Here is a 16,808-nt window from a genome sequence, read left to right as displayed (position 1 = left end):
CAGCCAGCACATTTTTTTCCCTGGATAATATTAGTATTCTCGTTTTGGTTGACTGTTCTGTGCTTATGGCCTCACTGTAATAAAATAGCAGAGGCAGGATTTGAACCCCGATTGTAGGAAGGGATTCTTGTTACCACGCTAAGTGATTTTTCCAACAAGTGCTCCACCCAGTGTGGGGTGTCTTGAGAGAGGAGAGTATATGGCCTTGAAAATATTATAGCTGCCGGAGGCTTGCCTGTGTTTGGAAAGGGTCTGCGGGGAGGCCGGAGGATCAAGGAGGGCTAGCTCGGCAGAGGTAGCAGCCTTGCTCTGCAGGAGTCTCCTTAGAGTAGCAGCTGACGCCCTGGAGGGAGCACTATGCTGTGGTCCTGGGCATCTGTGCCCCCCAAGTTCACTGTGCACATATAAAGGACCCCTTTGGTGTCTACTAACGCAGTAGATCAGGGGTTCCCTGCACAGATAGTTTTCTAACACCCCACTCCTTAGTGATACCAATACCATTGACCTCTAGATCACTTTTAAAGTGAGAAGGTAAGGCATCTTCAGGGAGGGGCCTCTCTGGTCTGTACTCATACTGCTGTTTTAATTAGTGACCCAAGTAATGAACCTCATGAAGATCATTGTAAGCTTCCTAAGCTGTAGAGTTCTCCAACTACTGCATCATAACAAACCTGCGCTGAGATCTTAACAGTCTATTCTATTAGTACAAGAACAATTCCAGAAGGGAGAGAGAAAATCTCTCTGTATAAATAACCAGCTACTTAAAGCAACACCTTTTGTGCCCATGGAGTGGCTCAGCAGGTAAAAGAAACTGGTTGCTAAACCCAATGACCTGAGTTTGATCCCTGAAACCCACATGATGGAAAGGGTGAACAAAATCCCCCAAGATGATCTCTGACCTCCAAATACATGCATGTATATGCCTGTGAATTAACACACACATGAAAGTACCTTGAAAAAAATAAAGTAATAATATTATCTATCATATATGCCAATTTATAACTTTCAGTAAGATATTCTTGGGGAAAAGATGTCTTCAACTATTGAAAAAAAATACAATGTGAAGGCAGAGATAAGTGTGAAGTCAGGGTGCTGGGCGTGGCTCTTCATCTTAGCCCTCTTCCAATCATCTTTCACATGCTCTCTCCTAAGAGCTTGACAGCTTCCATAATGCCTTTGAGGTGGATCCAAGCTCATGCCTGTGAGGAGGGGATGAAACTGTGCATCATCTGGTACCACTTTAGTTAAAATGGAAGAATAAATTTTAACTATTTGTCCTTGTGCTGCAGCTCCATAGATAATTTTTTTTTTTTTTGGCACTAGCTAAATTCCTTGTGTGGGGGCAGATGGGGGAGGAGACATGGCGGTACATATTCATCTAGATGCTGGCACCTGTGCATGTGGAGGCCAGAGGATGTGGTTGCATCTTTCTGGGTCTGTTTCTGCTTCAGTATCTTTCTTTTTCAGACAGTGCCTCTTAGTGACCTTGGAGCTCAGTGATTTGGTCAGTGAACCTCAGGCATCTTCCTATCTCCTCCTGCCCAGGTGATGATTACAGAAATGACCACATCTGACTTTTACACATATTCAGGATCCAGAGTCATGGTTTCATTCTTGCACAGCAGATGCTTTACCTGAGACACCGCTCAGCCCCTGCTATTTCTAAAGTAAGATTACTCAACTTGAGCTATGTAGCCCAGCTACTAAGTAATGACTTGAGTTCAATTCCTGGGACTCAGGTAAAAGTGGACAGAGGGAACTAACGCCACAGAGTTTTCTACCCTCAAACCCCTGCCCCCAACACAACAAAGAATCAACTATAATTTTTAAAAAATCATATAATATCGAAGAAAAAATTTCTATTTGTGTTTAGGGGAAAATGAAAATTAAAAAGCTACTTACAATACAAATAAAATAAAAGCTGGTCCAGACGAAGAATAGCCAAACTGCGTATTTTGAGTCTCAATAAAGGATGGAGATTGGACATTGTGCCGAGCTCCTAAATAATGATATGAGTCCTAGTTTTGATCCTCGGTCAAAAGCAATAATTTCTCTCATTTAAAAATCAACTGTGTGGAGTAAGGGGGGCAGTGAGCGTGGACATCTGAACTCGGGTCTAGCTCGGTATGATTTCCTGTGCAGCATAAAAAGAATGAGAGCATGTCCCATTTCAAGTGGCATACTGTAGCTCTACCTCACGTGCAGAATTTGTCTATCTTTGTGACTGTGTTATTCAACTAGACAAGAAAAACTCATGTCTTCTACCCAGCCCTCGCTTTTGCTTTTTTTTTGTACACAAAATGTACCTTGTTTGCCCCACCTGGAAACAGTGGTTTGCATGCTAGGGAATTAGCTTGTCTTTTCCAAGTATTATAGCAGATCTTCTATATACTGTGTTTTTAACTTAATTCACATGAACTGTTCATATAAAATGGGAGGCAAAAAAGGCACACAGACACACAGAGGCACACACACACACACATATACACACATACACATATACACACACACACACTCTCTCACATACACAGGCACACACACACACACACACACACACACACCATGTATGTATTATTCTCAGGGCTCACTGAAGGGAACCCAGGTTACATTGGATAAAACCGTGCATACAAACATCAGTGTTAGGGTACTACGGGAGTGCTTTAGTTGTGTGAAGGTAATTTGATTGTCTGCTATTTGTGTCTGAGTGTGGAGTGTGGGCAAATGTAGGAGTGTGCCTGCCTTTGTTTACTCAGAATCCAGGGTCTTACGTTAGGTGCCCTGCGCTCTTACCCACTGAAGAGGTCTTGCCAGTCCCTATCTGCCATTTTATATGTTTACTGAGTATGCAAAAAAACAGTGACCTCTACCACATTCAAAGTTACCAACTTTACAAAACTTTACACCTGGGACAAGAAGAGACATGTTTGAGCTGTCTTTTTATTTTATTTTATTTATTTTTTCTTTCAGTATCTAATCCCTTCCTCCCCCACTTTGAAGTAGAAGCTTAATACATTTAACTCTAGGAGAATCAGATGGTTGAAAAGTGTCTCCAAGGCTGGGGAATCCGCTTCTAAATGTGGTGTTTCTGACACGATGGTATAAGGTTCAGGAACTTCGTTGAAAAGCCTGCCTATTGTGGTGCGGACTTGTCCATCTTATTTTCCCATTTGCAAGGGAACTAAGGTAGAGATAGAAATTGTCTGGTCTCTGTTGCTGTAGAAAACACCATAGCCAAACACACCTAGGGAAGAAAGGGCTTGTTTGACATTACAGCATACAGGCCCTGGCAGAGGGGAGTCGGGGCAGGAACTCAAGGCAGGAACTGAAGCACAGGCCATGGAGGAATGCTGCTTGGGCCATCTGCCCAGGGGTGGTCCCACACACAATTATCTGGCTCCACCCACACCAGTCATTAATCAAGAAAATGACTTACAGACTTGCCCACAGGGCAACCTCATGTTTGCAATTCCACTACTGATTCCCTACTCCTAGTTGACCTTGACTTGCATCGTGTTGACAAAATCCACCCTGGACAGATGGGCTAATTAATGTTCTAGTCCACAGTTTCTGGTCCCCCTAATGCTGAGACTTAGGAATGTCCTAACTCCATCCACTGCTTGAAGGATGCAAGAGGACTAGCGGAGATGGAGAGGGACACAGGGGCCCCCACACCTTCAGACTTCCAAGGCATCTACGTTGTTCTCTCTTCCATCCTCATCCCCACAGCTCAGCCTTACCCCCTGGAGCCCGGACTCCAGCCCAGAACATTACAAACCTTCTATGAAAAAAGAGAAAAAAATAATAAGGAATTGCAGTTCTTTTTTAATGAGATATACTTTTATTGTCATGTGTTAACTATACACAACAATGGGTTTTGCTATGACATTTTATGCATGCATATAGTGTAGTGTGACCTCTATGTTCCCCTGTGGTCTCCCTCACACTGGCACTGATCCCCTTCACTTCGTAGCTCGTCTTCTGCTTCCCCCCCCTCTCTCTACCCGCCCCTCCCCATCTGTCTTCCTCTCTCTCTATCTCTCTTTCCCTTTCCCTCTCCCACTCTCTCTCCCTGCCTCTGCTCCTGCAGCTATCAACTGCTTTTTAGATCCTCAAACAAAGGTGCAGGCTCCTGGATCCTTCCCCAGTAGGTGCCAGAGGAAAGGGAACTCCTGGGCATCCCAGCTGTTACATCTGAGCTGCACTTGACTTTCACATATAAGTCTCAGACAAAGTGATCACTTGTTCTGTCTAGAAATCGCATTTGGCTCACAGCTGGCTCTGTATCTGGGTCCTGAATGGGCTTCCTTCTATAAGAATCACTCCCAAGACAAAGAATTATGAAAATTCAGTGTGCCTTTAAAACTGAGACCAAATGTCCTGGGTGGCCGTAGATGGTACCACAAACATCAAGTGGGAATTCTCCAGTTGCACCCCACACCCTGTCCTACTCAACCCCAATAATGGAAAATAAATGCGTAATATTAGTTGCCAATATAAAGAGCCAGAAGCAACACAATTCAACTGTTGAATGTGACCTTAATGAAACTCCAAATCCATCCTTGCACAATGATTTTAAAAGGATAAAGGTCTCTGGAATATGTCACCTATGACTGCAGAAAAGGGACCAGACAAAAAGCCCCCGTGGTGATGTTAAGTTGTAATTAATATAGATTATCTTTCTAGAAGGTCATCACTCTGGTAGTGGCATGCAATAACAAAACTTTAAATAAGCACAGAAGGTATAAAGCATTTCAGGGAAGGATTGAGTAAGCCCGCCGGTGGGAGCCCGTCGGTGGGAGCCTGTTGGTGTGAGCGTGCAGTCGCAGAGTGGCCCTAATTGTCCCACAGTTCCTTTCTCCCATTGCTCCACTTCCAGCTAATTGCTGAGCTGCTGGCCTTGTCTCCCTGACCAAGAGGAAAACAAGCTCTGGGTGTGGGGAAAATAACAGTGACATTGGGATCTAATTTGCTTGAACCTGTCGCCAAGTGTGATGACGTAGTTGAGGGAGGCTTGGTGCACAGCCACTGGCCGAGTTTGCACTGGCTAGCCTTCCCTGGAGCTCTGCAGGATAGAAAGCACTGTAGGTGGGCTGGATGATTCGGCCTCCCTTCCCCTACCAGATGCGGAGACAGACTTAATTATTTATCAGGAAGGAAAGCAAATTGAAACCAAATTAAAGTGATTTTTATCCCTTACTAAACGCATCATTGTGTTTTAGAGCCAGCCTTGTATTTCATTTTGTTTTCTTCTGACCGTTATGCAGCTCTTACCTCATAAACCCCGGAAATGCCATGCTTAATTACAGAATAGAAATATCGTGCAAGGTTTCTTGAGGCACTCTGACCTCCAGACTCTCACTTAAAGAAGTAGAAGTCTGCAGGAACATCCCACAACTCAGATATGTGCCTCTCTTTCTTCTAAGTCTGTATGTGGAGTCTTTGCTCCATGTTGGCTTGGAGCCATCTCTGCAGGTGTGGGGTCAACTCCTTCCCCCCAGAATTCAGCTGTAAATTCCCTGAGAGAAAGTTCAGGGTGCCTGGTGCCCTTTTGGAAATTGCTTACGTCTGGAAGAGCCATGCCTTGATTTTCTCATATACTGTGTGGTGTGTAGGGTTGGACATGAAGGGAAGAAACCTGAAGGAGATGCTGTCATGCAGGGTTACAATGCTGGACATCCATGGCAGGCAGCACTAGTATTGTTTGGGTTTTTGTTGTTTGTTTGTAATCAAAATTTAATTATGACGTTTTCAAGCACAGTAGTCCCTCCTGTAAGTTTGCATATTTTAAACATACCTCCTATGTGCTTTGACAAGTATCTACTGAACCCCGGCTCACATAAAAGCCAATAACTAGGGGTGTACAATAAAATGACAGCCGGTGACAAATGCCTCCCCTGAGTTCATGTTTGGGCACATGATGAGTGGTGCTGCCTGGAAGGCCATGGAACTTGCTGGAGGAAGCAAGTCACGGAGGGTGCCCTTGTGGTCTATAAACCAGTCCACTTCCTGTCCTTGTGGTTTATAAACCAGTCCACTTCCTGTCTGCTCTTTGCCCGACTGCAGATGCTCTGTGACATGACCAGTTTTTTTCATGTTCTGCCACTATGCTTTTCCCGCCATGGTGGAATGTGTCCTCTCAAACTGAAAGCCAGAATAAACTATCCCCTGAGTTGCCAATATCAGATGCTTGATCATAGCACTGAGAGATGTAATTCACACAGCCCAAAAGCTCTTTTTTCTTCCTCCTAACACCTGGGTGGGTAATGGGGCAGCATGCCCACATCTGCCTCAGATGCTGCTGTGCTGCACCCTCTCAGGAAGCATATCTTGTTAATTAATTGTCTTCTTGTCCTCATGAAGCCTGGCTTTCTTCTCTCGGCTTGGTCTTCCTTACTCCAAGTCAAACCTGCCAAGTGGAATGTGCTATCGCAGGTGGCCAATCAATACTTCCCAGTCACCAACTGGGTTTCAGTGGTCTCTACCCTGACTTCACGCAGGAATGAACACACACACACACACACACACACACACACACACACACACACACACAAATTGAAGGATGAAGAGAGAGCTCAGTCAGTAGAGCGTTTACAAGTGCAGTAACAAGAACCTAGGTTCAGTCCCTACCACCCATGTGTAATAATTGACATGGTGACAGTAATGTTTTTATCACAGTGCTGCTGAGGTGGAGGCAGTAGAGACAGGCAGATCCCCAGGGCATGCTGTCTACTCAGTCTCACACACTCAGTAAGTTCCATGTGCATTAGATGCCACATCTCAATAAACAAGGTAGGTTGGTCCTACCCTGATGCTTAAGGTGGATGAATGACACCTAAAGTAGAACACCGGACTCTAGCCTCATGGACTTGTGAATGCATCTGTACACAATACAACCCCCATTGACTTTGTATCTTTTATGATCTGATTTGTCTCTGCCCATCAGCCAAGCCAACCCCTTTTGCAATGGCTTCAGTACCACCTCTTTCCCTCTTCCTCTCCTTCCTCTTCCTCTTCTCTGACAATCATCTCTACCAATCTATGGCCATCATGCTTTTAAGGGCCCTGGGCATTTTCCCACTTCCTCCTGCATTTGGCATGGCTAGTTCTTCCCCCTTGGAGTCCTTCTTGCATGTGCGTAAGACCACATGTTGCTGTTTGTGTTTGTCATCCTCTCTGGGCCTGCTTCAGTCCTGTGAGACTGAAAAGCTGAAGTTGTTCAAGTTGAAATCTAAACCTTTTCCCCATCGTCACTATGAGGTCTGTCTGTCTGTCTGTCTTTCTTTCTTTGTTTCTTTCTTCCTTTATTCTTTCCTTCCTTCCTTCTTTCCTTCCTTCCTTCCTTCCTTTCTTCCCATGTCTGTTTTAGCATTTTAAAGCTTTTACCCACATGATGTTTATTTCTGGTTTTATCCATTCTACTGGGTGTCAGCCTGTTCCTGTTATTGTGTTGAAATACCCTGACAGAGCCAACTTAGGAGAGAAGTAGCTTAAGGGCCATCATAGCAGTGTGGCAGCAGCAGAAACGTGATATGGCTGGTGATGCTGTATCCATGATCCAGGACAGACAACAAAAAACCCCATCTTCATCCTTAGACAGTTCAGGAACCCCTGTGTAGGGAATGATGATGCCCACAGTGGGCTGGATCTTCCCAGATCAGTTAAAACAGCCAAGGCAATTACTGAACAGACATTCCTACAGGGAACTTGATCTAGACAGCGTCTCACTGGGAATCTTTTCTGGGTGATTCTAGGTGGTGTCAAGGGAACATTCAAAACCAGTCACACTTCAGCATGACCTTCTGCAGTGTTTCTTATGGTATTGTGAGTGAACATGTCTTCAGCCTTTCCTCACTCCTGGGAACCCTCCTCCAGGCTCTTCACATTACTAAGCTACAGCTCACTCACCCAGTGGCTTATGGCAAAAGAGGGCAAAATCCAACCCACAATAATTCTCATCATCTCACCCTTCTCCTGTCACCAGCCTAGTCAATCAACCGTCAAGTCCAGGTGACCCTCCCTATAAAATACAACTCACTTCATCTTACCCAGCCAATATCTGGGCCAGCTGCCTTTCTTTTGCTTTGCTTTGATATCCCTTGAGTCAACTCTACTGTTGCTGCCAACTTCTTTCATCACCAGCCGTCTTAGGCTAGAGAGAACTTCTCAATGGTTTCTCAGTACCGAGCAATCAACACCCACATCTGTGCCTCCTCTCCTGCTCTCCTTTATTTCAAGAAAGGCATGACATTAATATCTGCAGATTCTTTGGTATGGCTATCCCATCAAGTCTCTCTCCACCTCAACTAATAAGCTGCGTGCGAGTGGGAACTGGGCTGTTTATTTTCACACGTTATATATTCTGCTGGGGCATGAGCCTCTAAATGAATGCAGGCCAGCCCTCCCCGTCCATACCTCCACAGAGAGAGGTGGTGCAGGCCCAGACCCTCCAGGAAGCAACCTGCAAGAGTATGAGCTAGAGAGAACATTTCATGGGGTTGGATTAAATCACCCTTTAATTCCAAATCCAAGATCTTTTCTGAGTAGCTTTGGGGGTGCATGCTCCAGAGAGGGGGTGAGAGCCATCAGGGGCGCATGCTCCAGAGCAGAGCTAGAAGCAGTCCTCCACATGGCACTGGACAGCTTTTATGCAGACTTGGGTTTGAATTGTGTCTCTGTCATCAAACAGCTTTTGCCTTTTTGGCTAGTCGTGAGTTCACCTGTCCCTCACTTTCCTCATACATGGACCCAGAGCCAATATTACATAACACAATGACATTTTCATTAAATAAGAGCAATGAACCCCCTCCCCCATAATAGCACCTGAACTGTGGGCCATGATGTCTAAGTCTCAGAGTTCTTGCCTTTGCCTACAACTATGGTTCTTGAAATTTCTTTCCCCTGCTTCATCTCTTCCCCATCTTATCACATGAAGAGAAGAAATACCAGCACTTACAGTATGCACTTCCTTATGTATGAGAAGCACAGATTTGACAGCCTTGCTTTGTGGGGCTTTGTGGAGCATTTTGCTGGCACACTGCTGTGTAGCAAGTTTGCTTTGGGATAACACGCTGGGATGGAGAAAGGGAAGACGGGATTTGAGGGGAGAAAATTAAAAAGTTAATTAAAAGAAACAACTTGGTAATTAAATTCCCAAACACACTTATTTGGAGGTTGGGCTGGGAGTGGATTATAGCACACAAATGGTGGGTTTGCCTCAGTGGCAGGCCTGGAAACCCTGACTGAGACAAGCTTCAAAATATAAGACAGACGCCTGTCTTCATGGGTGAGAAGATGTATTGATACATCCATAGACTTTTCAGTAGTACAGAACGTGCATATTTATCATACACATACATATTTACATGCATGTATGTATATGTTTGTATGTCACATGTATAACACATTATGTACTATGTACTATGTATATCTTATATAATATTTATTATGTGTATATGGATGTGTGTTAATGTCTTTTTCTGTTGATGTGTTAAAATTCCTTGACCATAAACAAGTATGGTTTTTCCGCCCGCTGCCTGGTCTTGTCCCACCGCCGCGCCAGTCCCAAATAACACACACCGAGACTCTGTATTTGATATAATCTGTTGGCCCATTACTAGTTTCTTATCGGCTAGCTCTGTCTTAATTATTAACCCATTTCTACGTATTTCCACGTGGTCTTACCGAGAGCAGAGGAATTGGTTCTGTTCTCTCCAGACTCCCCATGTTCTGTCTCCTTCCTCCTTCCTATTTCCTCCTTGCTCTAGTATTGTTAATTTCCTTCTCAGGTCTTGATGAGGTTGAAGATTAAACTATCACAACTATCATTCTCTCTTCCTAGTTAGATATATTAGGTACTAGACTTACATTTTCCAGCTTTGGGCAACTTTATTGTAAACTCCATTATGCCTTCACCCTAGGACTAGATATGTAGGTCATTTTGTTCTCGATTTTCCTTTTCTTAGAGCACACTTGTTATTCACTGTTTTGTATATAATTTTGTATTAAGCCTAAATCTTTTCTTTAGACTAAAATGGGAATTGTAGTGAGGTAGTCCTTCTGTGGCACTGACCACGCCCATTGGGGGGTGGAGCGATGGGCAGAAGTGACCTGTGGAAGGAGGTCAGAGAGAGAGCCTGGAAAAGCTCTCTTGCTGGCATGACTCAGACAGGAGAGCATCGGGTGGAATTCCCTGGTGTTCATCTGTCTAGGTTGTAAGTTATTTCTCCCTGAATAAACATCTATTCGGCCTATTTGTTTATCCTGATCCTTATTTAACCGCAATAAACATCCATAACAACAAAAATCCAACAACAACTGACAGGAGAAAGTGTTTATTTTGGTCTATAGTGCCACAGCAATAGATTCTATCACGGATGAGACATGGCAGCAGGCATGGAAGGTATGGGGAGCAAGAAGCTGACTGATCACATGTCATCTTCATACAAGAAGCTGAGACTGAAGAGCAAGTAGGGAGGGCCAGTCTACAAAATCCCAAACTCCTTCTGGTGATGTAGTTCCTCCAGTAAGGCTCTACCTCCTAAAGTTTCTGCAACTGTCTCAAACAGCGCCACCTGCTGGTGGTCATGTTCAAATACATGAGCCTGTGGGGGACATTCACATTCAACCCACAATATATGTACATGCCTACAGTTGCTGTGTTTTGTCTTGTTTTTTGTTTTGTTTTTTGAGACAATTACAATGTTTTTTTCAATTACGTCAGGCTAGCTCTGCACTCAGGAGATAGCCAAAACTGACACTGAACTCCTGATTATTGGTCCTCTATCTCAGTAACACTAGAATCACGGATGTGCACCAACACACCCCACTGAGTATTTATGTTCTAAAATATTCTTGACAGCTGACTTGGCTGTTGTGTGAATTTCTGGACTAGTGATGGTATGAAAACGTTGTTCACCATTGTCCTGTCTCATGAATTGAGCACGTTGTTTGCTTGTGTGTTTCTGTGAACTTTTATATGTGTTCACATAACCACACAACCAGAACAGTATATTCATAACTCCCCCAAATAAGCAAGTTGGCCATTTAGTATTTGTGTTTAGAGGTTTGAAATTATTCTTTTTCAAAATATTAAAAATCAATGATTTGAGCATCTATGGAGAGAAACAAGATCCTCTAATTTAGAATCATGGGCTGAGTGGTTGTGGAGAAGCAGGTTCAAACCCCTACTCTGACCCACAAACTTTGTATTTTTGTGCATCCAAGATATGTCTATTGGCTGCCTGCTGCCCAACAAGCACTATTGCAGCCTCCAACAGTAACTTTGGTGGTTTGGTTTCTTTACATGTTGCTGTGATGATTTACCTGGGGATAAGCATGAAAGGGTTCATTCTGGCTTACAGTTGCAGGACAGTCCTATGATATGATAGCTGTGGGGAATAACAATGGGGGGGGGCGAGTTTGAAGCAGCAGGTCACATTACATCCAGAGTCAAGAGCCAGAAAGAAAGAATTCTTCAAGTGCTTGTCTGAGTTTACGGGGTCCAGGCTCCCCTACCAGGGGATGTGCTAACCCACAACTCAGAGGGGCTTTTCCATACTACTGTCCTAAAGAAGGTACCCCCCACAGAGCTGCCCAGAGGTCTGTCCCTCGGCTGGTTCTGCTTCCATCCAGTTCACAGTTAATGCTGACCATCACACTCACCAGTTCTGGCTTTCATGAGCCTCTGTTTTTAGAGGTCTGGGAAATGGATTTCAGCCTCAGACACTTAAGGCTTTCCAGGGATTTATTTTACTCCCTCTTGCAGCAAATGTGGAGCAGAAAGAGCCCAGTGAATCGGGGCTTTGCCTTCACTGCCAAGTTAGTGTTAAGTGGGCTTCCCCTTGCACACCGTTCTACAAAGTACTCTGGAAAATGAATTAACCTCCTCATATCTAGAGTTACTAAGATATCCTGTTTTAAGCATCCAACAGCACAAATAGGAGAGCTTTTGGGTCCAGCCAGCGTTTTATTGGAAGAAATGAATTCATAGTTGACAGTAAGCTTGTTTTCATCGGTATGACAGAGGTGTGTCTGCCTGCCTGTGATAACTAATGCCAGATTTTGTATTTTCTCAGGTTATGGTTTTGTAGACTTTGATAGTCCTGCAGCCGCACAGAAAGCAGTGGCGTCCTTGAAGGCAAATGGTGTGCAAGCACAGATGGCCAAGGTAAGCCTGCTCAGACCGGAGGGTCTGTGCATGTGTGCACCTTTGGGTGCGTATCTGTGTGTGTGTGCATGTGAACAGATATCAGTCCTTTACAGTGATCAGAGCCCAGATTATGGTTTACACCCTTTCTGTACTCAGTTGTTAGGGAAATGAACCGTGCAATTGACTTGGCTTGTTATCTCTCTGACTTCGTGTGGAGTTCTTCATGAGTTCACCGGTTCTGGAGATCCCAGTGATTAAAGGATACATGTGGATGGCTCTGTTGTGACCGAAAAAAGGAGAAATACATGCGTGAGAGTCTAGAACTTTCCCTGGTTGGCAGTGCTGGAGTCCTTATACATGCATGTGTGTACTGGTGTCTAGAACTGTCCCTAGTCAGAAGAGCTCTGGGGCAGTACAGAAAGTTATCAATGATTTCATGTGTGCTAAATTTCACTTATTTGTTCCATGTTTGGGAGGCTTCTAAGCTGATGGCTTTTCCCCTAATCTGAGCAGGGAAATGGCTTTTTGCTAGTGTGCTTTTTTGTATCATTTGAGTTTCACTTTGACCAATATTCCCAGAATTTACCTGGAAAGCAATTTCCTTGATGATCATCATTTACAATATTTACCTGTTGTTACATAGTAAGCATTGTCTGGGACCTTGAATGTGAAGCTATGGTGAACTTTTACATCAATGTGAAAATGGTCCATCGTCATTTTGTGCCTTGATTTCTGTAGTGTTATAAGAATCTGCCTATGTGGTCAGATAATATGGATCTCAGGAACAATGGACCCTGATGTCATGGTCTTCATCTTAATTGGGGACTCTAATAAGAAACCATCATAATGATATAAGCTAGGTGTGGTAGTGCATGGCTTTAATCCCAGCATTCTGGAAGTGGTGGCAGGGTTCAAGGTCAGCCAGGAATACCAACAACTAAAAAAGAAGAAAGAGAAAAAGTAAGAGTAAACACCAAAATGCTGGTGATGACATTTGGATGATTGGTAAATATTGATGCACAAATAGCAACCGTTTCAGTCAACATAAACAATCTAAGTTTAAAATATTCTTCCTGTTAATAGTTCTGAACTTACTATCCTAAGATCTTCACACCTTTAGATGCCACAAGTAACAGACCTTGAAATGTTGGGCATCTGCCCCAGGCTTGTGTTTCTAGTTTCCAGGCCCTGTTCCCATAGAAGTAAGTCATGTGATGATGAAGTCATCCGATGCACTAGCTGTTGTTATGATTGTGTACATCCTCTGATAGAACCTTGGAGTATCAGCCTCTGATTGCTAGAGAATCAGCCTTTGTGTCCTAGAGGCTATGAATTCCTTCTGACCAATGTGTGTAGATCACATCTGCTGTCTCTTGCCAGCTAGTTTCCTCTTAGGTGACTGTGGTGGGCTTGGGCTTATTGTCTTTCTCATTTTTCAAGGAAATATAAATTACAATTCTCCCATCTGGGTATTATGTTCATTATCAGGACTAAGCCTGGAAGCTTTAGATGTGGTCAGGAATTGAGATTGATGAAGTTTCTACTTTTAATTAATCAGGAAATTACATGCATGTCCTGGTTTAAAGGTTATTTGGCAAGAGCCAATGCAATAGAACTAGCAATTTCCTGTACCCAAAAAAATAAGTGATAGAGTGTGGCTGTTGGCTGAGGCAAGAAACGATTATGCAAATGCTTGGGAAAGAGGATGGGGGTCACTGAAGGGATGGCCCAGTGGTTAAGAGTGCTTACTCTTCTTACAGAGGGCCCTGATCTAGTTCCCAGAAACCAAGCTAGGCAGTACACTGTCTCGTGTAACTCCAGCTTTAGGGATCCAGTCCTCACTTCTGGCCCATAGAGAAACTACATCAAGTGTACACATGCACACGGGAGTATACACATATAAATTTTAAAAGGAAAATATAAACAACCCCTGAAACCTAAAGCACATTGTGGATAAATGGTTCCATGGTTTAAAGTACTTGTAGCTCCTATAGAGGACCTGAGTTTGGTTCGTTTGGTTCCCAGCACCCACATTAGTCCTGTAACTTCAGCTCCAAGGGATCTAGTGCCTTCTTCTGGTAAATAAGAGCACAAAGTTAAAATGCGTGGCTGCGTCCGTGCACGCGCACGCACACACACACAGAAGCACACACACACAGAAGCACACACACACAGAGTTTAAAAATAAGGCAAATCTACTTTTTAAAAAAAGAAACAAAGAAAATGAGGAACTGAGAAATATCTGGGGAGGTAAAGGCTGCTGTGAAATTGAAGACCTTAGTTAGATCCCCAGGCTCTATGTGGTCGAAGGAGAGAATAGACTTGCCAGAATCCCCTGACCTCCATATGTGTGTGCATCGTGTACATGCGTGTTGCACCCATATGTAAATAAATAAGTAAAACAGTACAGTTTTAAAAGAAAGTGGTTTTTGCAACATATTTGATACAGTCTATTCATAAACTTTGGAAATTATTGTATAGTAGGGGTTTATAAATAGTGAATACAGTTGCTTCTAAATTCTCAAGAGATATAAAGATACAAACAGATGATAGATAGATTGTCAATAAAGGATAGATGAGAGAGATAATAGAAAGATAAGGAGATAGATGATATGCTGAGTTAAGCTTTTATATAAAAAAAGCAAGAAAAGTTGACATTGACTTTAATATTTGTAGCATGCTTGTATATGAGGAATCCCTCTTCATGCCTGTCTAGCTCTCTCATGCACATACATGCCCCCCTACACGCATGCGCGTGCGCACACACACACACACACACACACACGCACGCACGCACGTACACACACACGCACACACCAATCACAGACCTATCACCCAGTAAGGAAACTGTTTACACTAGCATTCATTTAAAGACCTCTAAAAAGGATTTTAAACTTTAGCCACCATTTTGGCCCTTGCCCCATATCTAAGGTGCAAACCCTGGAGTTGCCAGACTGGGCTGCGGGGGATCACCCTGCTGCAGACTTTCTGAAGGATTTTACAGTTTCACCTGTGCTGTCTGTGGAGTAAATCCTCGTGAAGTTTGAGCCCAAAGCCTGCTTTAGATTCCCATCTGCCCACTGGAAAACTTGCAGCAATAAATGACTCTGTAATTTAACTACCCCGAAGAAAATAAATAGCCTCCGCTTGACAATGAAATGGAACAAGCTTGGCCACCTGTATTAGCAGATTTCTCACTGAGCTATTGGATTTCACGGCACTTTTTCCTTTGTCCTGGCGATAACTGTTATTTATTATCATATAAACCTGCACTCTGCAGGGTGTGTGTTGCTTGCAGTATATATTTTACCATTTAAGTATGCACCAAATCGCCTCCTGCACCCTTGTTCTTATCGCTAACCCACTCTGTTGGTTGTGGTGTGACATTTTAAAATCCCCAGGATTTTAAACTAAAAATGCCTCCTGGGGTTGGAGAGATGGCTCATCCATCAAGAGTGCATACTGATATGCAGGGGACCTGAGTTCAATTCTCAATCCCTTCTTGCAGTTGCTCTGACACAAATTCCAGGTGATCTGATGGCCTATTTTGGACACCACTGATAACCTGGATTCACATTCACATTTCCCACACAGACACACACACAGACAAACAGATGGGTAGATGGACACAAACACTTATATAAATAATAATAAGCATTAAAAAATAAGAAGGTCACCTGTCATTAAGTTCCCCATAGCAACCTGACACCCATTTCAAACAGTGGGAGTTGCTCCCCTTAACAAATGTGTTCCAGTGTGTGTCTGTGAAAATGCCAACGGATGCTTCAACTACAAAGAACTGAACAGCGGATCAGTCAGGAGATCGGTGTGCTGGTCACTGTTCTGTTGCTGTGATAAAATACCATGCACAAAAGAAACTTTCCCAAAAGTTCTAGAGGAGTTGGTGTATTGTTGTGGGAAAGGAATGGCAAGGAGAGGCAGATATGGTGTCAGGGTGAGGGGGCTAAGATAGTAACTCTTCTATAGCAAACACAAAATAGACACACAAACACACACACACACACACACACACACATGCGTGAGAGAGAGAGGGAGGGAGGGAGAGAGAGAGAGGACTGAAAGTAACCAGAGGCTAAGAACTCTCAAACCACACCATACATAGTGGGTTACTTCCTCCAGGAAGGTTGTACCATGTCCCCAAACAGCACCACCCCCTCCCTAAACAGAGCCACCAACTGCAGACCAAGTGTTTAGATACTGAACCTGGAGGGAACATTTTTCTTTCAGACCATGACAATCTATAATAAAGCTAAGGAAACATCCCCACAAATTAGCATTCTCTTTCACAAGCAAAATTTGTGATCCATTGGTGAAAGCACATTGAAAGAATTTTACTAGGGCATGCTGGTGAAGAGTGTAGATTTGAAAGATACGTTTGGCTTTGATTTCTGGTTATGGTACCACCTTCTTTTGTGAACTTTCTGTGTTACTGAAATATCTCTAATTCTCGAGTAATAATATGGTGCTTAGGCTGTAGGGTTACTGTGAGACTTTCAAAAACCCACAAAGAATTTGGCATGTTGCTTTCACAGTAAGAATCCATTACCTGTGCATGGAGTAGTTAATGTTGTTCATTGGGTTCCAATGTCCCGGGAAACCTGGGAACCCTTACATATTCCGAGGTCTTCCATTATCACAA

At 43.6% G+C, this 16,808-nt stretch overlaps 1 protein-coding gene across 12 annotated transcripts in view; it reads left to right on the top strand.

The window, feature by feature from the left end:
* The window catches only part of Rbms3 (RNA binding motif single stranded interacting protein 3), a 1,220,120-nt gene that overhangs the window by 856,864 nt on the left and 346,448 nt on the right, over positions 1-16,808 (top strand). For all 12 annotated transcript variants that reach the window (XM_051202110.1, XM_051202071.1, XM_051202118.1 and 9 more), the window contains one exon: positions 12,075-12,166. In XM_051202110.1, coding sequence (XP_051058067.1) covers positions 12,075-12,166 — 92 coding nt within the window. The remainder of the gene's footprint in view (positions 1-12,074; positions 12,167-16,808) is intronic.

The sequence above is a fragment of the Phodopus roborovskii genome, unplaced genomic scaffold, assembly GCF_943737965.1.
Source record: "Phodopus roborovskii unplaced genomic scaffold, PHOROB, whole genome shotgun sequence".
Classification (NCBI taxonomy): domain Eukaryota; kingdom Metazoa; phylum Chordata; class Mammalia; order Rodentia; family Cricetidae; genus Phodopus; species Phodopus roborovskii.
Note: the sequence above shows the minus strand (reverse complement) of the source record. Positions and strands in the feature narration are given on the sequence as shown.